This window comes from Linepithema humile, chromosome 4 (assembly GCF_040581485.1).
Source record: "Linepithema humile isolate Giens D197 chromosome 4, Lhum_UNIL_v1.0, whole genome shotgun sequence".
Lineage (NCBI taxonomy): Eukaryota > Metazoa > Arthropoda > Insecta > Hymenoptera > Formicidae > Linepithema > Linepithema humile.
Window position 1 is genome coordinate 29,514,390 of NC_090131.1, and position 27,453 is coordinate 29,541,842.

The 27,453-nt window shown below is 32.5% G+C and overlaps 5 protein-coding genes and 1 long non-coding RNA gene across 13 annotated transcripts; 3 read left to right on the forward strand and 3 right to left on the reverse strand.

Annotated features, from left to right (window-relative positions):
* Positions 1 to 53: 53 nt before the first annotated feature.
* Positions 54 to 3,837, forward strand: LOC105673375 (STAM-binding protein). The gene is made up of 8 exons (XM_012368966.2): positions 54 to 196; positions 335 to 433; positions 568 to 789; positions 933 to 1,121; positions 1,515 to 1,821; positions 1,959 to 2,071; positions 2,181 to 2,283; positions 2,381 to 3,837. The coding sequence occupies exons 1-8, from the start codon at positions 78 to 80 to the stop codon at positions 2,444 to 2,446; spliced, it is 1,218 nt and encodes a 405-aa protein (XP_012224389.1). The 5' UTR covers positions 54 to 77; the 3' UTR covers positions 2,447 to 3,837.
* LOC105673371 (uncharacterized) lies at positions 3,497 to 6,534 on the reverse strand. The gene is made up of 2 exons (XR_010890001.1): positions 6,393 to 6,534; positions 3,497 to 6,154 (listed from the first exon to the last, which is right to left on the reverse strand). It is a non-coding gene; the product is annotated as an uncharacterized lncRNA (long non-coding RNA).
* LOC105673367 (uncharacterized) lies at positions 4,441 to 9,640 on the forward strand. Of its 7 annotated transcripts, none has more exons than XM_012368954.2 (8): positions 4,441 to 4,851; positions 6,435 to 6,594; positions 6,781 to 6,882; positions 7,420 to 7,611; positions 7,705 to 7,902; positions 8,242 to 8,473; positions 8,575 to 8,647; positions 8,733 to 9,640. In XM_012368954.2, exons 2-8 carry the CDS (start codon positions 6,537 to 6,539, stop codon positions 8,736 to 8,738), a joined length of 861 nt encoding a protein of 286 aa, XP_012224377.1. In that variant the 5' UTR covers positions 4,441 to 4,851; positions 6,435 to 6,536; the 3' UTR covers positions 8,739 to 9,640. The 7 variants fall into 7 exon arrangements, with proteins under 7 accessions (XP_012224377.1, XP_067210331.1, XP_067210332.1 ...); XM_067354230.1 differs by adding an exon at positions 5,948 to 6,112 and having other exon boundaries at positions 8,575 to 8,789; XM_067354231.1 differs by adding an exon at positions 6,014 to 6,112 and having other exon boundaries at positions 8,575 to 8,789.
* Positions 9,546 to 11,505, reverse strand: Cisd2 (CDGSH iron sulfur domain 2). The gene is made up of 5 exons (XM_012368957.2): positions 11,365 to 11,505; positions 10,815 to 11,014; positions 10,561 to 10,655; positions 9,975 to 10,091; positions 9,546 to 9,649 (listed from the first exon to the last, which is right to left on the reverse strand). The coding sequence occupies exons 2-5, from the start codon at positions 10,909 to 10,911 to the stop codon at positions 9,560 to 9,562; spliced, it is 399 nt and encodes a 132-aa protein (XP_012224380.1). The 5' UTR covers positions 10,912 to 11,014; positions 11,365 to 11,505; the 3' UTR covers positions 9,546 to 9,559.
* A 320-nt stretch (positions 11,506 to 11,825) lies between these two features.
* Efa6 (Exchange factor for Arf 6) lies at positions 11,826 to 27,453 on the forward strand. 2 transcript variants are annotated; one of them, XM_012368947.2, is made up of 13 exons: positions 11,826 to 11,987; positions 17,951 to 18,017; positions 19,021 to 19,074; positions 20,251 to 20,605; positions 20,751 to 21,933; positions 22,007 to 22,251; positions 22,346 to 22,539; positions 22,641 to 22,833; positions 22,915 to 23,087; positions 23,212 to 23,428; positions 23,614 to 23,758; positions 24,101 to 24,244; positions 24,464 to 27,453. In XM_012368947.2, the coding sequence occupies exons 1-13, from the start codon at positions 11,826 to 11,828 to the stop codon at positions 24,752 to 24,754; spliced, it is 3,423 nt and encodes a 1,140-aa protein (XP_012224370.1). In that variant the 3' UTR covers positions 24,755 to 27,453. The 2 variants fall into 2 exon arrangements, with proteins under 2 accessions (XP_012224370.1, XP_012224372.1); XM_012368949.2 differs by lacking the exon at positions 11,826 to 11,987 and adding an exon at positions 17,166 to 17,284.
* Positions 13,625 to 16,612, reverse strand: LOC105673370 (probable tubulin polyglutamylase TTLL9). Its single transcript, XM_012368958.2, has 6 exons — positions 16,418 to 16,612; positions 15,830 to 16,119; positions 15,438 to 15,628; positions 14,421 to 14,729; positions 14,139 to 14,353; positions 13,625 to 13,960 (listed from the first exon to the last, which is right to left on the reverse strand). Exons 1-6 carry the CDS (start codon positions 16,610 to 16,612, stop codon positions 13,709 to 13,711), a joined length of 1,452 nt encoding a protein of 483 aa, XP_012224381.1. The 3' UTR covers positions 13,625 to 13,708.

The window sequence follows — 27,453 nt, forward strand, 5'->3', positions numbered from 1 at the left end:
GGCGTGAAACATTGAGGGAAATTGGACATTTTCTAAACGTTTGTTAGATTACAAGTATAGTGAAACTAACCTGAAAGATGGACAAGGCAAAGCAAACTTGGGAAGAAATGGGTATCTTAGACCCCAAGGAACGACTTAAAAACCTCTTCGAACGAGCTTCTAAGGTGGAGGTCGATCCAAATACTCCGCCTAGAAGGTAAAACATAATAAGAGATCATATATAATTTATTGTATAAAAATTTATAATTGTTCAACATTAATAAAACAATAAATAATACATTTACTTCAAAATTTCAAAAATTTAGAAGAATTAAAAAATATCTTCAATTTTTAGATATTACCGTAGTGGAGTGGAAATGGTCAGATTTGCAAATATGAACATACAGGAAGGCAACTATGAAAACGCATACACATTATATGTAAAGTTTATAACGTAGGTAATAATTAATGATGAGTAATTGTATTAAAAAATTATGTACCATAATTATATTTTAAATTTCATTGTTTATAATAACAAATTTAAGAATTACATAAGTAGGCAAGTTTTAATTTTTCTCATTACTGTAGACTTTTTGTGGATAAGATAAGAAATCATCCACAATATAATAGTGTATCAGCTAAGGACAAGGAGATGAATAAGCAAGATTTACGAACTATCATTCCTAAAGCAGAAGAACTAAAAAAACAATTACTTAATCAGTATCAAGCAGAGCTAGACAAGTATTTGAAAGATTTAAAGGATAGAGAAAAAATTGAAAGAGAACGTTTAAGACAAGAAGAACTTCAAAGGTAATTAAATATATATATATAAAATATTTAATAAAATATTATGACAAGTAATTATATAAATACAAAAAAATATTCTTTATCATTTTTCGAACTTTTATTAATATACTTTTGGTTTTAATTTTATTATATTTTTTTACTCTCAGGCAAAAAGAGGAGGAAGAAAGAAGAAATAAAATGGATGCTTTGGCTGCTGTTAGAGCAGCAAAGGCTGCTATTAGTGCAAATGTGGTAGTACCGGAGGAGGTAAAGAGTAAGCAGTTGCCCTCCATCATACCTAAGACTGTGATAAGTCCTTCAAACGATGACAAAACGTCTAAGCCCTCCAAAGACATGTAAGTTTCTACTAAAATATATGACTTACAATTACTGATTAAAGACACTCGTAGTCATATTAAGTTATAACGAAAGATTCGTTCAAATTTTTTTGCACTATACGTTGAAATAAAACAATTTTTTGCTTATCGGCACTTAGGTCTGTTAGTATAGATAATATAGATCGATAAGATATATTACATTTGTATGATATTTAAACTTTAGCACGATTTAAATGTGTCAGCAATTTGATATTAATTATAATTAATTTTACAATTTAATAAAACTTTTTATGAATTTTATTTTATAGTTTCTTGACATAAAAATTTATAGTTTCTTTACATAAAAATAAAATACTAAAAAAATATATCATATTTAATGTTATAAATAGCGATATGAAATATTTTATTTAGGAAAACGCCAGTAGTGGACCGTTCGACGAAACCCTCTTTATTGACGAGCGACGGATTATCGTTGCGTGATGTCATTCTACCAAGTAAATTAATGCACGACTTCCTGAAGCTCGCCTTCAGCAATACGATGAGTAATAAAGAGACGTGTGGCATTTTGGCTGGTAAATTGGAACGAAACAAATTGCTAGTGACGCATCTATTAATTCCGGAACAAACTGGCACTCCGGACTCTTGCACTACACATAATGAAGAAGATATCTTTGATTATCAAGATCAGCACAATCTTATCACCCTCGGCTGGATTCACGTACGTAAGATTCATTGTTTTCTACTTTATTTAAATAAATAAAAATCTGTATTATAAGAATTTTTTTCAAATAGGATTATCTAAATTTATTTATGTGTTTCTATTTTATCAATATGTTATGCATTACGTAATTACAGACGCATCCTACACAGACTGCATTCTTATCGAGCGTGGATCTCCACACGCACTGCGCTTATCAACTTATGATGGCTGAAGCGATAGCAATAGTTTGCGCACCCAAGTATGACGAGTAAGTATGACATAAATGAAAGTAAATCTATATAGAACTAAACAGAACTTAGAAGTTAAAGAACTTGTCTTGTTTTCTCGTAATTTATTGTGAAATGAATTCTTTGCAGAACGGGATTCTTTATTCTAACGCCAGATTATGGCTTAGATTATGTTACAAACTGTAGAAAAACCGGATTTCATCCACATCCCACCGAACCACCGTTATATACAGTAAATATATTATGATTTATGATCATTTAATAATAACATTTTAATGTTACTTTTTGTTCGCAATGGTAATGTGAAAATTTTACGCGTTTTTTTTCAGAAAGCAAAACACTGCAAACTGGATGTAACGACCGTCATTAACGTTGTGGACTTGCGAAGAAAATGATACATCTCGGACGCGGGATAATTATATTTTATTAAAAAATATTTTTATAATAATTATATCCTAAAATTGCAATCCACAATAAAAATCGGCGAGCCTTGTTACATGGTTAGGATATATATGATACACAAAATCCGCAAATAATTTAATTACACCGAGAATATTACGTATTGTATTAATAATATTAAACAAACGCATGGCATTTAAAATTTGCAGAGAAAATATATGCGATATATTAATTATTTCTGTGGATAGAAGACAGAGAACAACTAAAAAAGAGAAAGATTATTGCGAATTTCTGTAGATAGAAAACAAATTAATTTAAAAAGGAGCTATTGCAAATTATAATTAATAGAGAGCAGATTGCTATCATTAATTAGATAATTATCCATTTTCGAAGGAAGAAATCATGTTTATACAATTAGTAATAGTAGTAGAAATATAAATAATATTTCTTTTTTCGAATTATGTATATTTATATTATTTATATTATTATGTAAGCGCAAAATCAAATTATTTGTACAAGTAATGCACACTTTGTTATCTTAATGTTTTCTTTTGTTGTGATAATAATATGAACATTGTTACCTTAATATTTTATTTCTTGATTTTTACAATGACACATGCTTTTCTTATATTCATCTTTCACTTACAAAGTATATTGTTTAAAAAATATAAAATATTTTTATATATTTTTTTACAAATTTTTACATTATGGACATTCAATAACCAAAGCGTAAGTGTTCTATTGCTTCTATAATTGGCAAAGTATCAATCTTTTTCGTTTAATAAATTGTTAATTTCAATATTAAGAAAATGTTTACTTGTTAATGGGTTAATTTTTTACTTATTAGATACACGTTTTGATTTAAACAAATTTCGAGTTAAAAATATCTATAAATCTTATTTTTCTGTATAAAAATCACATAAAATTCACGGTGCCTTTTTGAGAGAAACAATGGTGTTCATAATGTTACACTCTAATTACATCGACATGACGTTGGACAACAATTAATCATTTAATATGCAAACTTAGTGATAATTATTATATAATTTATTAAGACACATCAAAAGCTTTATTAAAAGTAAGAGTTTTACTGTGCGATACTATGTAGCATGCATAGAAAAAAGCTATAAAATATTAGGAATAGATTAATATGTACTACATAGTACTACATATACTATATATGTATTACACGTTGTATTTTCTATATATAGAACCATATGAGGTGTCTACGCAAAGATAAGGGGATCAATAATGAGGATTACGCTCATTAATGACTTATTAACGTAGTGGAGTTTCTCGAGACACCGTATATTTATGTACGATGCCAGTCACTACTTAAATTATAGTTAAAATTACAATTATAAATAAATTAGTGAATTATCAATTATATCCGATATTATTCATATATTCTTAAAATCTAAAAAGAATATTTAAGTATAAGAACAGAAGAGAATAATTTAAAAAATTAAAAAAAAAAAATAATTTGCGTCGTTTCTGATGATTCATTAAGTATAACAAAGCCATGGAATAAAAAGAACTCTAAGAAGCGTTCTGCTCGAATAATCAAATTATTCTTGCAGGGTTTCAAGCTTAAAAGCTTCATCCATAGTTCATGTACATTACACAACGCGCACATTATCTCCATTATCATATTACATTTTTATCAAACAATTTGGAATACATTTGTAATTGCTTTTCCATTAATTAAATTGATTAGAACTACAATGAGAGTTTATTTAATTATTAAGATTAATTGATAATTAAATATTAATGATTAGTTTAATTAAGCAAAGTGATGAAAAAGTAATTAAACAAACGTTCATTAATAAAGTAAGCATAAATCATAAAGTACTCATGTCGCATTTAAACATTACTCTCAGTTATACATTATAAAAATTATTACACAACATATACAGTTATTTATAGTCGTGTCTGTAAATTTCACGACACCCAGTATATAGCATCCGCACATCACCGGTTCGCGAACCTGTGAAATCCCGCAGTTCGCGATCGTCTTCGTCCAAGACGGACCTCGATACAGCGTGTAATTATTCACGATAAAAGTTCTTTGCGACGTGTTGAAAAGTATACCAAAAAATTAATTAATAATAATTTAAAATAATTTAATTGACTACCCGACATATTATAAAATATATATAAGTAAAAATGTATATAAGTTTCAATATAAAAAATGCATAATAAATACGTAACAGTAATAAATTAAAATAAATCATTAAAACATAATAAATTATAAAAGAAATAAAATAATGCAATAATATTAGTGATAAGTGTGTGTATGAATGCAATAATAAACAAATCTAGGGATTATACTTATAAATTTGAGATTCTCAAGAATTTGTGAAATGCTAGAAAATCGAGAAATTCTTCATGCTTGACAAAGGTATGTACGCATTTTTAATTACTTTATGAAATAAAGTGTATAATAAGCAACAATATAATTATATTTCATACTAAACATTTGTTAGTTTTATATTTAATTAGTCTCACTTGTGTTAAATATTCATTTGAGAATTTGCTACTTAATTACTTTGCTGCGTGTAAAATTTTACTTGAGTTTAAATAGCATATAAACTTTGTTTATTTGTTGATGTAAATTGCATATAACTTTTAATTATTTTTATAATAGTTTACTATCATTAAATGATAGTATAATAATAAATATTGCAAATGCTATAATATGTACTGAATTTAACTGAGTTGTAAAAAATATATATATATGATAATTAATCGAATAATATAACCGGTTTTTACGTCTGACATTTTTGTTCAACGAGAATAAAATTTATAATAATTAAAAAAATCCTGTTAACGGAATTTCTGGCTACGCCGTTCATGCTTTCATTATTAAATACGAAACTCACGATCATAATACTGTAATCATGCTAATAGCACGTAACATGACGTTATGCTACAATGAGTTACTATCTCCATTCCTTGCATGTTTGCATATAACGCGAGCAATTTGTTACTGTTCTGTGAAATGTGTATTTTTTTCTTTTGTTAAATTAGTTTGCTGCAAAATTACGAAATTTTATATCTACGTATTTTTATCAAACAAGAATATTCTCTTTTAATACACATCATTTATATATTAAATACATTATATTTACTAAATATATTAAATATATTAAGTACACAAAAGTACAAGCTGACAGTTAAGATGTTACTGACAAATTGGCTATTATCTATGAAAAAATGCATACAATTAAAAAAATCAAATAGTCTTAAATAGAAGAAATTTGTTGCGTATATGCAATATAAAAGTTACATAAAACAATTTAATGAAAAAATTTAATATTTTAAAATATTTAAACTGTTTGATTTTTTCAAGTCTAGGCATTTATGCCCAAGAAATAGTTAAATAATTTCAATAATATCCTTATTGTCATCTCATATATGTGTAAAAATTATATAAAAAATAAATTTATATTCAATATGCGGCATAATAACGTGACTCTCTTGGAATGAAAATGAAGACGCGCGAATATGCCATGTAAAGAAGCAAAATAACGGAGCTGACTTGCACGGTTACTTTGTCACAGTGAACCACAAGCACGTGTTCTGCATTCTCGTTGGATTCTTTACAATCCCATCAAAAGCGAATCGTGCATCCCAAATTCATCTTTTCAACAGCTACAAAAGTTAATCCTTACAACCTAATTCTAGGCTTCACAGAATAAGTCCTTATAGAACAAATACTATTTTTAGAAACGATTTTTTTATATACGTTATAAATATATTAATTTCGATTTTATTTTATTCGTTTAATTAATTATACTTAATTTATTTTTGTATTCAAATATATAAAAAAAGAACACATTATTATGTATACGAATGAATATGAATAAAATTATTTTAAAATATTTTATTTAAACATACAATTTTAGAATATTTTCAGATATTTTATTGTTAAATATTTACCTTTAAAAAAGCTGACAAAACTAATTACGCTGTTGATTTCAGCCGGTCGATCACGACACGACAGTGATAACAAATTACTGGTTGAAGAAAAGTGCAATCTCATCTTATCAAAGTCCTTGAAGAAAAATATTTAAGATTCTCGATATGTGTGTGTATGTGCTGCAAAGACAATGGACCCTTATTTTCATGATTTCAATTTTCGGTAAAATAAAATTATTATCTAAATTATTTAATTCGTTTAATCATGCATTTCAGAATTCAATTTTTTTATATATAAATTATTTCAATCTTGTAAAGTTGGTATCGAGATTATATTTATCATATTTTTTTGCAATAAATATTTAAACTTTATCGTAGAATTAATGTAAATAAATAATCAAATGTCTAGCAAGCGGAATTTCTTCCACGACATTGGAAAGAAGCGTATTGCCACATTCGGGTGGGTCAATGACAAACAAAACTGTTGCAACGACGGTGGACTATGAAAGAGGTAAGTGCAACGAACTCTCTCTTACTTTGTTACAATTATATGCCGCTTGATTGACATTTAATATTCACCTCGCGTGCTTAGCTGCATAATGTTATGGAGCAAGAGAAGCCTGCTTATACAAGGTGACAAAAGCGACGAAATAACTCAGTTTAACTTTCAATATGAGTATTTTGTCAATAAAAATGGTTAATATAAAATTAATTGGTCAATAAATAAGATAAATATTTCTAATTATGTAGTACATAAAAAGTTAATCAATGGAAAAAAGAATTTAATGTTATATTTGCTGTTAATTTCAACACCTTTTTGTAACGTGTCTTAATATATAAAACATTTTTCATCCTTTCATTTATTAAAAACAATTTTATTTGCACTAATAAAAATTCTTATTAGCATCGACACTGAGACCGGGATACTACTTTGCTTTTCGTCACCCTGTAAAAACGAATTTCTACTGAGTCACGATACGTCAGTGATAAATAAAAACCGATAAAAAAATTCGTTATAAGCTAATCATTACCTATCTATCGATCGTAGAGAAAATGACGTCAGACGTAAAAAATTCCTCTGAGCTACCTGAACACTTACCGAATGGAATGACGTCTTTGGAAAACGAAAAGGAGAACGGGAATTTAACGAATTGTCATTTGACGGATGAAGCGAAGGATATGCTCGACTGTATCGTCGTCCAATTAGATGATACTGCGAGCAATCAGCCGACAGCAAATCGTAGGGCACAATGTCATTTAATCAATTTTAAGATCTTTTAAGATCAATTTTTACATTTCACGATATGTACTTTTTTTTATTTTGTTTGTATAGTATCACAGGAAATGCCGACTGTTACAAACAAAACAAAGCAAAATACCTTCATGTATAACAATACATACCCCCCAAAAATTTTTCCCAAAGATAAGAATATAAAGAGCATCGATAAAGCAGACGAGGCCACTCGAAAAAGATTGAATCTTACCTTGTACACAACATCGGAAGAGATTGCAGATACGTCATCCACTATAGGTAAATCGTTCTTTAAATCTTACTTTTCTCTTCTTTACTTCCATTGAATTCGGTCTATTCGACAGCATAATTTTTTAAGCGCCAAACCTCCGCGATCTGTTGTAGAAAATATTAACATAAAAATAATTTAAAATATATTAACAATCAGGAAAGTCAAATAACATACATGTGAATATATATAACTTTAGTTCTCTCATTTATTTATTTTATATTTGTATATTTATTTTTAGATTTTTTTATTTGAATATTTCAATACTTATTTTATTTTTATTAAATTTATTTATATAATGTAACTCTTTTCAATCATATAAGAATTCTTTTTCATTTTTTTTACTACAGCGATGAATAAAAAAAGTAATGGAAAAAATATGAATGCTACAATATCATTAATGAATAACAGAAATAATATTCAAGATACAGGCTTAGAGAATAATTTAGAGATTACAGCACAGAAATCTAAAGATAAGGAAGGAACGTCATGGGGAATGATCATGTTGATCATGATGCTCACATTTGTGGTAACGATATCGATAATCTACGCCAGTGTGATGGTGTGGAAACGTTATTTTGAGTAAGTCGATTAATGATTAATTAATTATTAACTGTTTTTTTTAAAGTAAAATACTTATTAATACTTACAAATTATTTATATTTTAATAAATCCTTATTCAGATATAAATGCAACAATCGACAATTGTTAGACAATGACTCAGAGTTCGATGCAAACGACTTGCATCACTTCGAGGTAAGTAAAAATCACACAATAAATAAAATATGTGAGAAGACCAGCAGCTATTGATCTGAAAATATATATAAATAATTTTTTACAGTTATGATATCTCTCTACCTCTCAGAGAAATATCTGAAGAAAACAGTTAATTCACGAATGTCAGTTTAGTTGTTACAAAGCAATGTTAAGTCTTAATGATCTGTGATATGTTACAAAAGTGCATAGAGAAATTTTAAGCTAAATATAATTCTTGGAATTGTGAATAGTATTTTTTCCAAGTATGTGCAATTTAATGTAAAATAGAATATTTTTTCATAACAAATCTGCTATGCCATTATAATTAAAACTTTGCAATTGTGAAGTTAAATTAGTTATTATTAAGCATCTCAAATATTAAAAATGACTTTTGTTATTTAAGTGCTACATTTTTATTTCTACAATTTTAATAAATTGTACTATGAGATGTAAATATTGCGGATTTAATAAATTACTAATATATTCTTGTAGTCAAAAAATGCTTTTCATTAAGATTAAATTTACATGTATAATTAAGTAGATGAATTTACAATTGTAAAAATATTATTAATAATAAGTAGTATAATAAATTTCATACGTCCTATATACAATATTTTTGCTAAAAAATAACTGCTCCAGATATACCTGAAAAGGAATTATTTTTCAATAGTCAATATACCTAACAATATAAAACCGTGTATATATAGGAAATAAATTTATTTATAATCCTTCCCTTAAAATTCCCAGACATCTTAAAAAACAAATTGGCAAAGACGATATTTTACAAAATGTATCTACAGAAAAGGGTATAAATATATATATACATATATATTGAATCCCTCATCATATATCTAGCTACACTGTGGCGCATAAATATCTTACAAAGGTGAACAACAGATGTGATGACAATCTTTAGGCTTTTTTATTTGTGATGACGAGCGGACCCACGTTGTCGCCGTGCTCATTATTGTGACGCCCGTGAGTGCCATCACAGTACGGCCACTGTATATGAAAAGTGATTAAATCCAATTAATATATTAAGCATTCAGCAATTAAAAAATTAGAAATTAGGCAATATATTGACATAAATAAATCTAAATTTATTATAAATAGTAATAACTTTCTTGTATATATTTTCAGAATTGCTAAGTGTCAAGAAATTGTAAAAATGTGTATCAACCTAAATCAAGGCATTCTTTTATTTTACACATACCTTGCAATCATATTTTCAAAGTAGTTAAACCGATTAAAATTCCATTTCTTATATTAAAAGATAAAATAAAAATTTAAGATATATTATTTGATTTTTAAATTATAAGAAACTTACATTTTCAGACCTCCAACAACGACAAAACACAGCCTTTTCAGAGATATCTTCTATGTCAACAGTATCTACTACTTTAGCAACATCCTTCCTTACTTTTAGATTAACACGACCACATGGCTGCAAAACAAATTAATCACATTAGAATAATGTTATTAATTATATGGATTTTTATTTTGATTATGCTCATTATATTATATCTTCTATGTTCAAAATAAAGTAAGATATCTTCAATTTAACTGAAGCAAGATAACTTCAATCTAAATGAATTTTTTTATTAATCAATCTTTTCTAACAAAAACGTTGAAAACAGTCATCTGCAATTTTCCAATTGAATAACAAAGCCTAAATAAAGATTCTATAAAACTAAAATAAAAATATTTCAGATAAATTTATACAAGATTGTGAATTGTGAGACACCTCTAATAATGGACAAGTTCATAGCGAATTTATAACAAACCCAAACTAAAAAAGAAAGTCATCTGGAAATTACATAACTTCTCTAATCACATGCTAATAGATCCACATAGATTTGCTGTCGTCCTTGATATTTTCTAGAATGAATAAATATGAGATACCGAGTACTCACCACGGGTCTACCATGAGGGCAAAATGCCCTGTAGGACATATATCCGAATCCCACGAGAAGAGCGGTAGGCGGCAAGAGTGCGAGCCAGTCTCTTACTGATATGATAAAAAAAAAAAAAACAAGATGAATCAACAAGATGAATCAACAAGAAAGTTCAACAATACATAATACTGAAAGGTTATGTTAAAATTGGCACACAGTGCAATGTAATTAATTGTTTCAGTAAAATGCGAAGTGTGGCGCAAAGAAATTACCTCCCAGACGAAACCATCCTCCTATTGAATCAGGAATAGGTAAAGCGGCCAAATAATTTGGAACAGACTTTTTAACGAGATGTGCGAACGGCTCCATGTTCACTGATGTTCACTCGGTTGCACTCGGCTGACTGGTAATTGCACCAATCACCAGCAACTGATGCAATGCTGGATCCAATTCAATGAAAGCCCTTCGCAAACTATATCAAATTAAATATTACGCATAATTACTTTTCCGGCATAATTTGTATACAATGTCTACTCTTGAAAGTACATAGTGAATTATTTTCACGAGACAAATCTTGCCATTGCGATTTCGAGCGCCATTTACACGCGCGTTGAGAAAATAAAGAACATCCGTGGGTCCGTGTTCATATACACTCCTGACCATGTCGCGTCACGTGATTGGCGAACGAGACTTTGGTGGAAGAAAGCAACGACGAGGTGAAGGACCGGCGGCACGCACAGGTGGCGCCGCGCGCTCGTTCAGTCAGTCGCGGGGTGTCAGCCGGTTAGCTCAGGTAAGAGATTCATTTTATATTGTACTTACCTGCGAGAGTTTCGTCGATTCGCGACGCTACCAAGTGTGTTGCGCCCATCCACAACGCCGTGTCGCTATCTCGCCGTTTAACCTGCTCCCGCGGGAGTGGTGTCGCGTACGCGTGTGCAGTGTGAATCTCGAGTAGCGCTTATCGTGTCTTCTTTCTTCTCTGCACAATGGAATGAGAGCGAGAGAGACCGATCGTAGCCCACGATCGTTTCGCAGTGCGGCGCGAGGAAGAGGAGAGGGCGCCTCCTCGTCCCGCGCGTGGGTGTGCGTGCCCGAGGGATAGGATACACCGTCGTTGGGAGACAGGAGGGCGGAGGACGAGGATATAACCCAAATAAAAGTTGTGCGTCCTTTACCCTTTATCTTGCTTGATTGTGTGCAGAAGTGCGGGAAGAGTGCGAAACAGTGAAAACGTGACGCGCGGCAAATGACAGCAAAGAGGTGAGGATCAATGTGCTGTGATGGCTGAGGAGGAGCTGCTGGTCACCCTGTGCCGCGGCGACTCCGGCTCCGGCGGTTCCTTCGGCTTTTCGTTGCTCGGCGCTTCGGCGTCGGCGGGCCTACCGGCCGCCCACGTCATCTACGACATCGTCGAGAACTCGCCGGCGGCCAGGAGCGGCAAGGTGAGTTACAGGACACCATGAAACAGAACTTGATGTTGTAAGGTCGATTTTCGCGCGGACGCGAAAGGGGGAAGTGATTTTTGTAAATAAATTTTACGAAACGCGACAATTTTTGTGAGAATATTTGCATATTTATGGCAAGTGGAAAATTGATCTTTGATGAAGAAATGCGACGATTGGCGTTTTTTTTTGCATATCGTTTTAGCATCGGAAATTAATTTTTAAGAATAAACACATGAATAAGCATTGAAATGAATAGCACTGAATGAATAGACGGAACTGCAAGAAATTAAACTGTCATAAGCTCTTTTATATACAAGCTCTGCAAAGTGATATCACACTGGTTTAAAAGAAAACGTTGCGTATTCGTAACGATATTGACTGGTTATGCGTTAAGCATAGTTTAATTTACGTGATTTAAGTGCTTAATTTTCTTTTTTCTTTGAAAAAAAAAAGAAGATATTGTCTACAGAATGTATCATTGAATGTAGTTGCTTTACGAGCATTTCGTGCACTTATAAAAGCGAAGGATAAAGTACACTTTAGCACTTGGAGAAGATGATGCTCTTCTTGATGGTCTTCTTTAAAGCACACTTGATACACACAGATAAGAATCGATCAGTTCTAAGCACACCCTAAACACTCGTGATACATTGGCTACGTTGTAAAGATAATATATATTATCTTTAAAGGAATTTTTAGTTTCGACACTTTATTACAAAAACAAGAGTATTGGTCATTATTTATTTTCTAACTTTGTGTTTAACGTTATTTTTAAAAATACAATAATTAGCAGAATTGACGATAATTGTCCAATTAAATTAAAATACTATTTATTATAAGCATTTTAGTTTAAATGATTTATTTAATTAATACTAAATAAAGTATTCTGTATCGTCTTTTTAAAATTAAATTTATAATTCTCAAATAAAGTTACTTCTAAATTAATAGTAATAATTTGCGATTTTTTTATAATTAATTCAGATAAAATTTATAAATTTGAAGACATTAAATTATTATTATTTTTAAAATTATGTTAAATTAAAAAAGATAAACATAAGCATTAAAGAGATAAAATTATCTTATCTGTCTCTCTATTTACATTGTTAAGCCTTGCTATTGTCTGAAAGAAAAGAAAGATTGATTAAATGACTCGAGTGTGTAGCTAAATCATTTTTATGTTACAAATAAACAACTTAAATAACATTTTGTTGAAAATGGAAAAGGCTAGTCAATGGTCAAAGGCTGGTTACGAATTTCGCACGAGTCTACGAAGCTAAATTTAGTTTTGACGCTGGAGGAAAAAATGACGAAGACGATGATGTAAAAAACGAGAGTGCATCAGCTGCATTCTTTCTGCATAGTTTCGCGAATAATGCAATAAATGAGTAGAAATTTTGTGGTCAAATTTTTTAAACATTTGCTAGGAATAAGAGACAAAAATAAAGTAGCACAAACATTAAATTAATATTAATCACTAAAAATAATGTCAAACTAAAATTTATTGCTATTTAATATTAATATTTTAATTTTATGTTTTTCAATAAGCATCAGAAATAGTGCTAAAAAATGCTGGTTATAAATTTTTTAGATTTTTAATATAGAGAAAAATATCTCACATAACAATAAAAGTTAACAGCAAGTAAATCAGAGTCAATTTCTGACGTTATATAAAGAATTCTAAAATATAAACTTAAAGATATCTTAAAACCCGTTTATCTTTATTTTAAGCAATATTGCACCAAGGGAGAATAATTTTGTCCCGCTTTACGTTTCTCGATCAGCTGACTTTTCAATAAAGAGAGCTGCTCTTGACGATCATTGAGCGTTCCGAGGAAGATGTTGAGCCTCTTGAAATCGTTGGGCACAGTTTCTGTGCGAATGTCGGGATACGGACAGTTGGTCCAAACTGGTCCATCGTCCCAGACCAGATCCAGCCCTCCGATTCTTGTCTCACGACCGCTGAAACGACCCTTTAGGCATAATTATCAACTTATGTAGAATATCCTTTTAGAATTATTTTTTCGTATATAATATAGAATAAATTCTATTTAAAGAAATATATAAGAGATGATAAAAAATGACTCTTATCGGAAATGAATAAATAACTAAATATATCTTTGTAGGTAAAAAGATTTATTTCAACTGCACCTCGAAGTCGAGGACGTTGAGAACGTCGTCGACCAAGTTGAACTTGAGACGATAGTCCTCGCTATCAGTGCCCGTTAAGGCAGGGGACGCATTGACCTCCAACAACCAAGGTCGCAGATCGTCGCTCAGCAGTACATCATAGCCATAGAGCTCAAAACAGTTACGATCCTGCATAATAGCCGGTTGTACTGCCAACAGGCTCGCCATTATCACACCTAGAAGAAAAATAACTATCACGTATTTCTATATATATTTAAGAACGAAATAATATCTCATAAATACCTGTGATGCGTTGCATCAAGTTTTCAATCATTTCCGCTCCATGATGAACTATTAAGTAATCTTTAAGCTTGCTCAAAGCCCATTTGCAGTCCCGCTTCCGACTTTCATTTTCCGTCGACGGGATACCTTTGGTATTTTCATCTGTCTTTAACTGTATTGCCATGTTTGTCAAGTGCGCTTTATTATCTCCGATATTTTCCAGGTCGAACAATCGGCCACATAAACGGGCAAAGCCTTCCCTAGCCAGCCAGACTTTCAGAGGGTGAAATGATGTCACTAACACGTAAATGCGCAGATCGAATTTTCGCCCTGAAATCAGAGATTTATTACTCGTCACTGGACAGAGATAAAATATAATGGTAATAATGGTATATAATGGATGGAACCAGTTTACGTGATTTTTGAAAGGTTCGTTAATTGGATGATTCATAAATAAGTGCCGTTTTAATATTAAAATTGAAAATTTTATTTAAAATGTTACAATAAATTTTAGTCAATTGTGTTTTATTAAGTACAATATGTTCCCATTTAGATAGCAATTTGTTAATTTCTTCCTCGAAGAATTCTGAAGGTTTTCATGAAACAAAATATTGACAAAGTCATGAATTTTTGATCATAAGGTAAAAGTAATCCAAGAAAAAATTCTGAGACTTTCGTGGTCGGTTTTACCACACCCTTTTTACTCTCCTAACAGACCTGCCTGTTCAGGTCACTGCAAAATGCATTGAATTTTGGAAAACTTTCCGAAATGATGTAGCAATTCATGACTTTGTCGATACCTTTTTTCATCAAAACCTCCAGAATTCTTCGAGGGAAGAATTAATAAATTGCCATCTAAATGGGAACAAGTTCTACTTAATAATGGTGAATGCACAATTGATTAAAATTTATTGTAACATTTTAATTGAATAAAATTTTCAATTTCAATATTAAAACGGCACTTATTTATGAATCAACCCAATATATTAAAATATAAATTGAATTGAAGAAGATCAACTGAGAAGTCAGAAGTTGAACCTGCGACGAGATAAGGATTATCTATGTATCTCTGAACGACGTAAGTCTCGGTTGAGGTTCCCAGCTGCTGCGAGGCAGCTTTGACCTCTCTACTCTTCCACTCCGCCAGACTCTTCAATTTTCTGAACAGAAAGATGCCCCTGCCTCGCGACTTTGCCACTGGTTTGACAATCCACGTAGCTCCTTGCTGCCTATAATTATTATCTATCATCAGTGTATAAATCAGAATTTCATTTGATACATTTGTAACACAGTGTGAAAATATGAACATACTGATAAAATTTAAACAAAGATAGAATCATGAGAGGCAATTAATTTTTGGCATAGAAATTGAAAGTGAACACGTTTTAATTAATATAAAATGATAAATGGTCATAAATAAACAATTCTACTTGTGATATTCCTCGACGAACATCCGGTAGTCGCTGGGTAGCTCATAAGTCATAGGCATAGCATCGCAGATGCAGGCTTCGGCCGTTTTTCCGGCCCTCGTAAGGGTCTTCCGGTAGCGCTTGAGGTTGCGACACAGGTAATTCTTACGCGTGAGCTCGTAGTGGTTGCGGAAGTGCGACACCCGCTGGTGAGGACGTAACTTCTTCCGATCTCTATCAAGCGCCTGCCGCAACACATCGCCCGTTTCGCACCACCATAGATGCCAGCTGGCATCTTCAGGGTTGACTATCTCGAAGAATAAAGGGAAAAGTAACTCTCTAATTATTACATTAATTCTAAGATATCTCATTCTTATAAAAAAAAAAAAAAAGGAGTTCTTGATTTATCTTCTTGAAATTCTCTTTAAAATTCAATTAATAAATCCCTGAAATTTAATGCGCGGGCAATTAATAATAAAGTAAATAGAGAACAAGATATTGCAATAAATTGGCATGTTAAAATTCTCCTTTTATGTACTTTTTAATGAAATTTTTTCTTTTTTTTTTTTTAGGAAAAAAAATAAACATATTCCGTAGCACTAAAATTACCTGGGTCCAACCTCTCGCCAGCATTACTTCGACGGGCGTCGAAGGGAAATCACAGCGGAATTTGACGGTCTTGTCCTCATCGTTCTGTCTCTTCTTTGAGTCGCAGGATCTTTTCTCTCCGCCAAATAATTCTATCGTTTCGATCTCCGTAGAAATCAACTGCGATTCCTTCGACATCCTCCGCGTGCTATTCATGAATTATTGAAATAACTGGTCTGAATTATTCAGATTGATTAAGGGCGATTTGCATTTATTCGTTTATATAGCACGTTTCAAGAAACTCAATTTTCCCCCAAGCCTCTGTGATTGGAATTATGATTTGAAATTAATACCGATTGCCTATACCTTTTTAATCAATTTTCGATTTTAATTAATTATATTTCGACTTCGGAGAAACTCTCCTTTTCTTCCCCCACTCATCAATTACTATGTCATACATTTATTATCATATGGTATTGGTTTTTTTTTTTTCTTAAAAAAATGTACACTCACTGACCAGTAAAAGGATCAATATATAGGCGTACAATGATTTTGCTTGAACTGCATTATCGCGTGAGGAACGACTTATTGGCTAACGGCCCGAGGAAAGTCAATGTCATTGCGAGGTCCGAAAATACATTTGGCCAGTGGCCGAGACCTGCATTTTCCAACTGAAATACGATCAGTCGCATTTCATCGATCGCGTATCGTGAATGCTTTTTCAGCTATCGAAGAATTTTCAAAGTTCTCTAAAGTGTATTAAAAGTGCTTTGGATGCCCAGACTCGCGTCTTGTCTGTCGTGCTGCTATGGACCTCTTGATCTCCTCCTAGGGAGACATTGTAGGGAGGATAGATTCGATTACATTGAATATATACCGCTTTACCAGGTGCAGCTTGCAATTTTGTGTAAAGAAACTTATCAAAGTAATTATATAACAATAAAAGAGATTAAAAGATAATGTGTTTAAAGGAATTGTTATCGTAGTTTTCATTTAAAAAAGTTGATATTGTATGCTAATATGTATTATTATTAATTTACTTCTGAAAAATTAACATTTAATTTAAGAAATGTGTTGTACCTGAGTATTTATTATAATATTAAACGTTAAACATGCTCAATTTCATCAAGCTGTTCTATCTTTGCGTGCAACAACGTGAATAGTTCTGCATTTTAATGAACGGGCAAATCGTGATGTTGATTGATAAGAAAACTGGTGCGGATAAACTGGAATCCTTTCGCTCAACTTTTCTCGCCTCCGACTTCATTTCGTAACAGGACTCGCTTTGGTTTCAGACTTTCACGCGGACCGCGTGCATTTTCGATCGGCACATATTCGATAATTACATTAACGCGATTGGATAATTGTATGTATATTATTATATCAGAGAATTAAACAGAGTGAAATGGTTTAATGAATTCAATTAAATACCATGGATGGAGATGAGCAAAGAGAATTAAGCAAATACAATCATGTGTTGGTGTGCAACGTATACATAACTTGTATCGTGTATACACAATTTTCATGGGAATGATTTTGTTTGATTTTTTTCAGGTCGAAGCTGGCGACGTCATACTCAGGGTGAACGAAGTCGACGTCAATCGATTCAGTACAAAAGAAGGTGAGAATGCTTTGTATGCACCCATATTGATTTTTAAAACAAAGATTCGTCGAATTGAAACTCAATTATTGTTATTTCAGCCCCCATTGATTATTCTAAAACCGTATACATAGAAATATAATATAAATTTATTAACTCTAAGACTCGGCTTAAAGATAGATCCTGCTAAATTTTATATTTTTATTGTTTATATTATTTAGCTTGCACTTTTGAGACACTTGATATGCGATTTTCTTCGTCCTTGTGTTGCCAGTCAGTCTTTTCTTGCATCTGTATTCCATTATTTATTGTAAATTAAACGTCATCGTTCAAGACGATGGAACGCAATTTGTCGTAATTCAATGTCGTAATCTACAATGGATTAGTCAAGAAATAGATCTCATCAGCTGGCATGGCCATCGAAATTAAACTTGATAACACATCAGAGAATAGAATCTGTAAGATAATTTGTTAAAAGCTAGCATAACTTTATTAATTTTTTAATAGAGATAAGCCAGTTATTAATATTGATATTAATTATTGAATTAATATAAATTTCGAAGTAAATAATTATAATTAACGCTACGAAATATTATATTCTGAATTAAATTAAATTGCGATGTATATAAATTTTGAGATTGTAAGTCTTTACAATTACACGATGCCATCTGCGACGCGGAGTCAGTTAAAGGTCAAAGTTTATAACTGGCCGAGATGAATGTAATGAGCCACGTGAATAGAGTAAAACATCGGCCTGCTAAATTAAGTCGGAGTCAGATCAGACATTGCTGCCTGGAAGATTTATCGTCACCCAACGCGTCCTCATCAATCACTCTTTTCGTTTTCCAGCACATTTAAAAACATGATGTTACACCAAATTTATATTAACAATATAATTTATCTCTTTTGAAAAACAAACAATGGCATATATGTAAATGAAAATAGAAACACAAGAGTATAAATATAAACCCAGATTTTAAAGTTAGTTGTTTTAAAATTAATTCATTCTATTGATCTATTTCAGTGCTGAAATGTCTCCGGCTATCTTCGGATCCCGTCACCCTCAAGCTACGAAGGGGTGAGTGAAACCTCTTAATAATACACGATATCAGATTTCGCGAATGCTCAAAATCTCTGTTACGTAAAAATCATTTTTATTATATAAAATTTACGTATTTTAATTTTGATTCAATTATATATTAATATAGCTTTATATTTATTTAATATACATTAAATCTCGTAGAATAAAATTCTTTCATATCAGTTGTATCGCACAAATGTGCAATTTGCATCGCGCGAGGCTGGTGAACTCTCACGATCGAGAGCGATCTAATGATAGATCACTGTCGGCGCGCGTTCTTGAACCTGACAGTGTAGTAATAATAGAATTAACGCTGTAATAACGCAGCAGCAAACACGGTAAACAGAGGAAGTTACGCACCCACCCTGCGGAAGGGGATGGCCGATGACCAAGGGCGCGCGATTATTCGCACGGGCAGGTTTCAAACGATGTGTGAGGTTGACAAACGATTTTCTGTCAGACGACCGCATCGATCTCTCCTGGAATGCTTTTAAGTTGTTTTTTTTCGCAAGTTTTTTCACCAGAATGCTTTTATTATTATGTCATTATTTTCATCGTTTAAAGCGAGTAAATAAATTTGTTAACGTACGCTCATTTAAATTTATTTAGCAATACTGGCAAACAATTTCGCAGACAAATCCATCAATTTTTCGTTTTCTAAAAAGAGGGTCTTGCGTTTCTTTTTTTATCATTATTACGCACACACACGTACAAACTTCTTAGAATATTTTTATCATTATAATATTATTATCTTACAAGTTAGCTTATAAATATTTTAATTATTAACAATAGTAATCTATTTTTCTCACGATTATAAGTTTTATAATGGATTCCTCGGTTAATTTTTAATTTTTATTCTTCTTCAGTAAAAAAGTATTGGTACATATTTATAATTTTCAAGCTAAAAGTAATTGGCAGATAAGTGCTTGTAATGAGAAGACAATAAACATGAGTTTGAAGTAATATTCTTGAGTGAATTTCGAATAAACTTTGAGAGAATTGTAATTTTCAGCTCAATTATAAAGATATAGTGTTGAAACGTTGTATCGATATGCTTAGGAAATTGATATCAAATGGCTAAATGACAAAAACTAAGTCGCGTTTGTTGTTTAAAAATATAAGTGTAATAATATCATGTGAGCAATTTAGATGTTAAAAATAAATTCTACGCAGATCCTGCAGTAAAGGCACACGTTCGCCGCCTTCTTTCTCCCGCACAACCCTCCAACGACGGCAAGACAGAATCTTCGAAGGACATCCTGGTGAACAATCCGAAGAATGTCGCCACTTGTGGCAATATAGAGAACAAGGAGCTCAGGAAAACGCCGGGCATGCCGGAAGTATCCGCAAATTCGTCAACGCCTACGCCGGTGGCGGCGACGAGGAGCAACGGCTCGTGCAGCGATGCGTCCGTCTCGTCGGAACTAGAGGCACTTCTACCACCCGTGGACAATTTCAAGGAAGAAGAACGGACCCAATGGGAACCCCTCTCTGCCGAGAAATTTCCTCGACAAAAAAATACTCCTAGGTATAGATTTGATAGATACTTTCCATTATTGAAAAACAGCAATTTATCCCTATAAAATTGTGAAACTTATTGGACATTTCTTGTATGTATAATGATTTACTGCAACATACCGTATCAGAAATAAAAGTGATCATCGATTTTTCAGGTTTGAAGCATACATGATGACCGGCGACCTGATGCTGAACCTCTCGCGCACGCAGCAGAGCAGTAATTTGCTACCGAAGCAGCATCAGCAGCGGAAAGTCGACTCCCTTAGGTACAACCCCAATCACCAACACACTACTACCATCACCACCACCAGCACCCATCACAATCACAATCACCATCATCATCACCATCATCACAACTCGGTGCCCAGCAGTCCCAATGAGACCCAACTGGGCCACCAGCACCACCATCACCATCGAGGAAATGCCTACAAGGCCTCCAGCTCGGCTAGCACGTCGCCCGTGGGCGCTGCAAGGCGTGACGGGGCGCAGGGCACTCCGGGTGCTCTAGTCCAGGTCGATCCTAGCAAGAATACTCCCTCGAGCTTCGGTTTCGTGCGTACTTCGCGATCGGAGGACCATCTGCAGTTCCAAAAGGACCCGTCGATGAGCGCCGTGGACATCGACATCGACGATGACGTCACCTCGAGCCTGAACACACTGCTGGACCCGCGACCAGAAGGCCTGATGTCGAACGAGCGAATTGTTTGGACCTACAACGCGCCCGTCAGCTCGCCGGCCGCTTCCTGCTGCCAAAACGGTGGCTCCTCATCCTCATCCTCTTCTTCATCATCCTCCTCGACAAGCCCGCAGCGTTCTCTGTCCCCCGCCTCCCCCACTTCCGTCTCATCCTCCGTTATGTCCTCCAACTCTGGATCCCGCAGGTTCCCGCCGGTTCAGACTGTTCCTGGGGTCTCCGGCGCCCCGGGTGGTCATCTTCCCGCTAATGGCGATCTCAGCCAGTCGGAGGCTATAAGCAACATGTCCAGTCCGGACTACAACGACGAAGAGACCATGGATATTCTCAGCGCGAGGGATATCATGATGGTGAGCGATCCCAGCGACAGCGATTCCACCATCTTGGCGAGCGAACCGCCCCAGAGGAGGCTAAAGGCCAATCCTCAGGATGCTGGAGAGCATAGAATCGTGATCCAAGTGAAGGGACCCGACAAAGAAACCCCGCGAAACACGAGTCCTAGGCAGATGAGGAGAAGGGGAAACCCCAGTAGCGAACTGATCTCTCCTGCCGCACCTCAAAATTTACAAAGAAATCAATCCGGAGTCCCGGGAGTTCCTGGGATCGTCACGGGATCCTTGGCGCCCGAATGCGTGGGTTATCAGGTAATTTGAAAGAATTGTATTAAGCTTACTATTAGTTCTATTATTATTTACTCATTCACCGTCGAATTTCTAGGAATTGAAAGAAAGCGAGGATGAGAGAGAAGCTTTGATGGGTGGAATAGGCGACGAGCAAAAGGGCCACGGGAGTGGCGCGTCACCGCCGCAGTCAGCGGATGAGGAGAGCGACATCGAGAGCTTGCACAGCTTTCACTATAGTCCGAAAGCGGTAGATTTGCCCTCCGCTGTTCGATTGGCCAAACGTCTCTATTCACTGGACGGTTTTAAGAAATCCGATGTCTCCAGGCACCTTAGCAAAAAGTAAAAACTTCTTTGTACAACTGTACTGTTGCTTATAAAATATTGAACACGAAGAGTTTCAGTTTTATGAATGCGCAATGCTTTGTGTTCGCAGCAACGACTTTAGCAGAGCCGTGGCAGAGGAGTATCTGCGCTACTTCAACTTCGAGCGAGATACGCTAGACGTGGCTCTCAGAAAATTCCTCGCTCAATTCTCTTTGACGGGAGAAACGCAAGAAAGAGAGAGGGTTCTGGTCCATTTTTCTAAAAGATATCTGGACTGCAATCCCGGTAGTTTTAATTCTCAAGGTGAGTGCAATATTTGTCTTTGAAATTGGAATTTGTTTAAAACACATTAGAATTGAATAATAATATTTCTAGAGATAATATGAAAATTAATATTTATCCAGATGCGGTTCACACGTTGACTTGCGCGATAATGCTGCTCAATACGGATCTACACGGTCAGAACATCGGTCGGAAGATGTCATGCTCGGAATTCATCGAAAATCTATCGGAACTTAACGATGGTGATAACTTCCCGCGCGAGGTGCTTAAGCAGCTTTACAACGCCATTAAATCGTTTCCTCTTGAATGGGCCTTGTAAGCGATCAATATTCAAGAACAAAATATTATATAATTAATTTATATACATACAATAATATAAGAATTGGCTTTTGTTAGAGACGAGGAAGGGGATGAAGTGACGAACCAGGTGATCCAACAGGGCGACGGTGCGGCGGCAATGGCCGGCACCGGAAATCCATTTCTCGACGTGCCAAATATCACGGGCGCTACAGAGTTCAAAAAGGGCTACGTTATGCGCAAATGTTGTTACGATTCCAACGGTAAAAAAAGTACGTATTTCTTAAATTATCTCTTATAATAAAATGTGATAACTGCAATATTTATATCATATTTTATAATTAATTTTGAATATTGTTTCTTACCTTTTTTTTTTTTTTTATTTGCGTTATACAGCTCCGTTCGGTAAGCGAGGCTGGAAAATGTATTATTGTACGCTACGCGAGCTTGTGTTATATTTACACAAGGACGAGCACGGCTTTCGTAACGACAGTTTACACAATGCTATACGTATTCATCATGCATTAGCCACTAAAGCGACCGACTACACAAAGAAACAGCACGTCTTCCGGTTACAGACAGCTGATCAGGCCGAATATCTCTTTCAGACGAGGTAAATATATACATATTTCTACGTAGTTTTAAAAAAATTTATTGCAGAGAGTAGAATTAAATTTAAAATTAAATTAGATTTTTTTAAATTAAATTTGCGATTATAATTTAATTTTTCAATTTTAATTTTAATTAACTCTTAATTTAAAACACGATTATACATAATATATTCATATGTCTGTGCAGTGATTCGAAGGAGCTGCAATCGTGGATTGACACAATCAACTTTGTGTGCGCCAGCTTTTCTTGTCAACCACTCGCTGGTGCCGTCGGTTCTCAACGTAAATTCCAGCGCCCGTTGCTGCCATGTAGCCATACTAAATTAAATTCCGTGAGTATTCTTTGAATTTTTTTTAAGTATGCTTATTCAGAAAGTTTTAATGATCTTTTGAAGGTGAAGCTTTTTAAATCTCAATAATTAACTAAATCGTAAATTAATAAAATCTCTAATATCGTTCTTCAATACATTCTATTTCACTATCATACTTAAATTTCAGTTTATTTGCGTGGAAAGAATTTAAAAGATAGAACATCGTAATTTAATGACATTTTTTTATAGAAATTATTATTAATATATCTTAAAATATTAAAATATTGGTTTTGTATTATATAGTTGTATTATATAGTTAAAGGAAATGAAGAGAAAGAGAATTAAATTAATTTGTTGAGATAGAGAGAGCAATTGCGGGACCACGAGGATAGAGTCAACAGGCTAGAGGCAGAACTGGACGAACACAGACGACATCCTCCGGAAAGAGGCGCGAAAGCTCTCACTGTACAGAATTATAAAGAGAAGGACGCGTATTTGCATCACGAGGTAATTATTAAACAATAAAAATAGAAAACAAGGTCTAAAGATTTCTATAGATAAAACAATTGCTTAGTTTACAAAGAACGAAAGACTTTTAATTATTATTCAATAATTTCTTTTCTCTTTGTCCTCTTTTAAAATACGAGGTACTTGATTTCATTTAAAAGCGCTATCCGCTCACTTTATCCCATTCTACAGAACAATTTATGCAATACTCTTTTTCAGTTGAAGCGGTACAAGACATACGCCTACTTGCTTCGTTCCCGACTGGCGTTCAACGAGGTAGAGCCGTCGTCACTGGTGGAAAGTAGCATCGGCGAAGTGGACGAAGGCGTTCCCATCGGACCTCCCGGATCCTTAGCAAACGCGGAAGGGGCTCTGATACCGCCGCCGGTCCCTGAACGGCCAACCGCAGCTAATAGGTACAGTTATAGGACCGCCATTTACGGTAGCGGTCGCAATCTGCTGAACGGTGGCCACCAGGACTATAATGCCACCGGTGGCGACATTGGTTGACACGATGCTTTCGGCTTGTGCGGGCTTGTCTGACCCTGGTGCTGGTGCTGGTGCTGGTTAAGTTGATGGTTAATGGTAGACACGAACAGTGACGCAAACTAACGATATACTTATCGCGGCGCTTTGCACACACCCCAATGGTGGTATGACGTATCCATTCGATGTATCTACCCGACAGTGGCAAGACTATTAAATCAAGTTTTACTTTCAATATTAAATTCAATTTTTGAGTTAATATTTAGATATGAATACAAATAGAATAATGTTAAATTGAGTATTTTATCTTTCTTTTAATTTTAAAATTTAATATCTAGAATATTTTTAAAAAATTTTACACTTTTTGATATTTTTTATCTCTATAAAACAGAACAATGAAAAAATATTTCCTTGATTTATCTGTTTAAAGTTAAAAAAAAAATTGAAGATAAAATTGACTGAAATATTAGATTTATTTAAATTGAAATCTTGAAAATTTATTTTAACTTGAAATATTAATTGATGAAAAAAAATTCAGAATTTACATTTATATCAAGGTTTTATTCTTCTAATTAATAGAGAGAGAGGTCTGCCACTGGTTCTATTACTCTTTTCGTATTTCCTATTAACTATCTTATTTTAGTTTTTATAATGGTGATATCTATTCATTAACATTTTACTCTGATATTGATAAAACTTTTTGAGTTTGAGTTTTACAAGTTTAACGTGTTTTCTCAATCATGATACTTTCATTCCTGTGGAGAGAGATTTTTTTATCTATTTATATTTCTTGACTATACTTGAATGTTGTTTCATTTTTATATGATCCAATCTATTTCACACACAAACTCAAATTCTCGTGTTTAAAAGATATACGATAATATACAAAATAAATCATGTTAATGTAATATAGAAATATTAAATCAGATCACGTATGTTTTTATTTTCTAAAGATCTTTCTAAAGAAATTAATACTACAAATTAATTTAATTAATGTTAACGAATTAGCATTTTTATAAATTAGATATTAAAAATCATGAAATAAATGTTTTAACAATAATATTTTATTCGCAACAAAAATTTTATGACAAAGATTTAATGCTGTAAGTTCGGTAGCTTAGAATGTAATTTTAAATGGTTCACAGATTTTTACTTTCTTATTTTTCTCCTGTTGTATTTCTTTTTAGTAGAAATTGTTTTTTCTTCTATGAAACATCATATTTCAATGGAAGATAGCATGTAAAAAGAATATCTAGTTAGGTAACATTATACTGTTTCACCATATTGTTAGTTTGCGCACAGATATTGATTATGCAATCTAAGAAAAATATATTATAATAAAGGTTGAAAGATTGTTAAGACTGTGTAGAAGAAAGTTTCCGCGTTTCAACTTGCTGTCGTAGAAAGTTGAAGAAAATGTGTCAGCCATTTTATGACTATAAAGAAAACGACCTATAAATTTGTTATTTTATTAATAGTTTAACGAAAATATTAAACTGATATTAACTCAATTTACAAATTTTTAAAAATTTGTGATTTTTTATCATATCCAAATAGTATTTATTTTTTACTTAATATTTTATTAAGTTTGACAAACATTAAAAACAATTCTTTTCCTTTTGTTTCTTTAAAAAGGAATATTAATTAAAGAATAATTTATTTTATAAATGTGTAAGTATAAGTAAGTGTAATTATGCCATATTTTTTTTATGTAAACTTAATTAATTTATATTAAATATAACTTTTTTATTAAAATTAATAATATAAAATGTATATTTTATATTTAAACATAATTGAAATCCTCGTCTTCCTGATTTTTATATAAAATTGTTTTATTTTTAATATTTAAATATTTCAATAATTTTTATATTATATAATTATATTTTATATGATTAAAATTTTTGTTTTCTAGTTTTTACATAGTACATAGCATAATTACTTTTAATAATTGAATTTGATGACAATTTGTGTACACGTTGTTCCATTTTATATTCGCAATAAATATTTATTTTTTTAATAAGGCTGATCTTTTAATTAATTAAGGATTAAGTATGAATAATTAACATTTCATAATTAAAAACTTAATTGTAATAAGCAAGATTTTATCATAACCCGAATAATTTGGTTAAGAATTAGGAAAGCTAATGAAAAAGTTAATGAAATTATAGTGATTTTTTAATTTTTAGGAATAATATAGAGATTTATATAGTGTCGTATAAAAAATCTATAGATCGATAAACACATAAAAATAGAAGTTATTATATAAATGAAATTATCGTATTGTAAGAGATAAAGGAATGTTTTACCGGATAGATAGATCTGCGCGAATATACAGAGTGGAATATACCTGTATTTACTTAAAATTTATAATTTACTTAAAATTAACGAAAAAATATATAACAAATTATTTTATATATATGTACTTATGTAATTTTACTTTCTAATTAAATTTTTTTTTTTATTTTGTTGGAATTCTCTTAAAATGTTCTGAAATTTTTATGATCAGAAATTTCCTTTTTTATCTAATAATCTTTTTTACGTTTTATTTTAATTTTTTCCTTCTTTTTTATTTCTGAATTTATTTTTAGGAAAAATTACCATCTCATCGGTAGTTTATAGCAGATTCCTTGTACATAAAACTGTAATATATGTGGATATACCATGGACTCTTATTATAAACTGCGTAATATAATAATAAAGATCAACGATCTTCTCAAATCTTA

Bases quoted from the DNA above. Each gene is read 5' to 3' on its own strand.
- LOC105673375 (XM_012368966.2), top strand. From the start codon at position 78: ATGGACAAGGCAAAGCAAACTTGGGAAGAAATGGGTATCTTAGACCCC. The intron at 790-932 runs GTAATTAAATAT...TTTTACTCTCAG, and splicing joins AGACAAGAAGAACTTCAAAG to GCAAAAAGAGGAGGAAGAAA. The intron at 1,122-1,514 runs GTAAGTTTCTAC...TATTTTATTTAG, and splicing joins TCTAAGCCCTCCAAAGACAT to GAAAACGCCAGTAGTGGACC.
- LOC105673367 (XM_067354230.1), top strand. From the start codon at position 6,537: ATGTGTGTGTATGTGCTGCAAAGACAATGGACCCTTATTTTCATGATT. The intron at 6,883-7,419 runs GTAAGTGCAACG...TATCGATCGTAG, and splicing joins GACGGTGGACTATGAAAGAG to AGAAAATGACGTCAGACGTA. The intron at 7,612-7,704 runs GTAGGGCACAAT...TTGTTTGTATAG, and splicing joins CAATCAGCCGACAGCAAATC to TATCACAGGAAATGCCGACT.
- Cisd2 (XM_012368957.2), bottom strand. From the start codon at position 10,911: ATGGAGCCGTTCGCACATCTCGTTAAAAAGTCTGTTCCAAATTATTTG. The intron at 10,656-10,814 runs GTAATTTCTTTG...TTATCATATCAG, and splicing joins AGGATGGTTTCGTCTGGGAG to TAAGAGACTGGCTCGCACTC. The intron at 10,092-10,560 runs GTGAGTACTCGG...TTTGTTTTGCAG, and splicing joins GCCCTCATGGTAGACCCGTG to CCATGTGGTCGTGTTAATCT.
- Efa6 (XM_012368947.2), top strand. From the start codon at position 11,826: ATGGCTGAGGAGGAGCTGCTGGTCACCCTGTGCCGCGGCGACTCCGGC. The intron at 21,934-22,006 runs GTAATTTGAAAG...TCGAATTTCTAG, and splicing joins CCGAATGCGTGGGTTATCAG to GAATTGAAAGAAAGCGAGGA. The intron at 22,834-22,914 runs GTAAGCGATCAA...GGCTTTTGTTAG, and splicing joins TTTCCTCTTGAATGGGCCTT to AGACGAGGAAGGGGATGAAG.
- LOC105673370 (XM_012368958.2), bottom strand. From the start codon at position 16,612: ATGAATAGCACGCGGAGGATGTCGAAGGAATCGCAGTTGATTTCTACG. The intron at 15,629-15,829 runs GTAGAATTGTTT...TAATAATTATAG, and splicing joins TTCGTCGAGGAATATCACAA to GCAGCAAGGAGCTACGTGGA. The intron at 13,961-14,138 runs GTGCAGTTGAAA...TTATGCCTAAAG, and splicing joins TCAACGTCCTCGACTTCGAG to GGTCGTTTCAGCGGTCGTGA.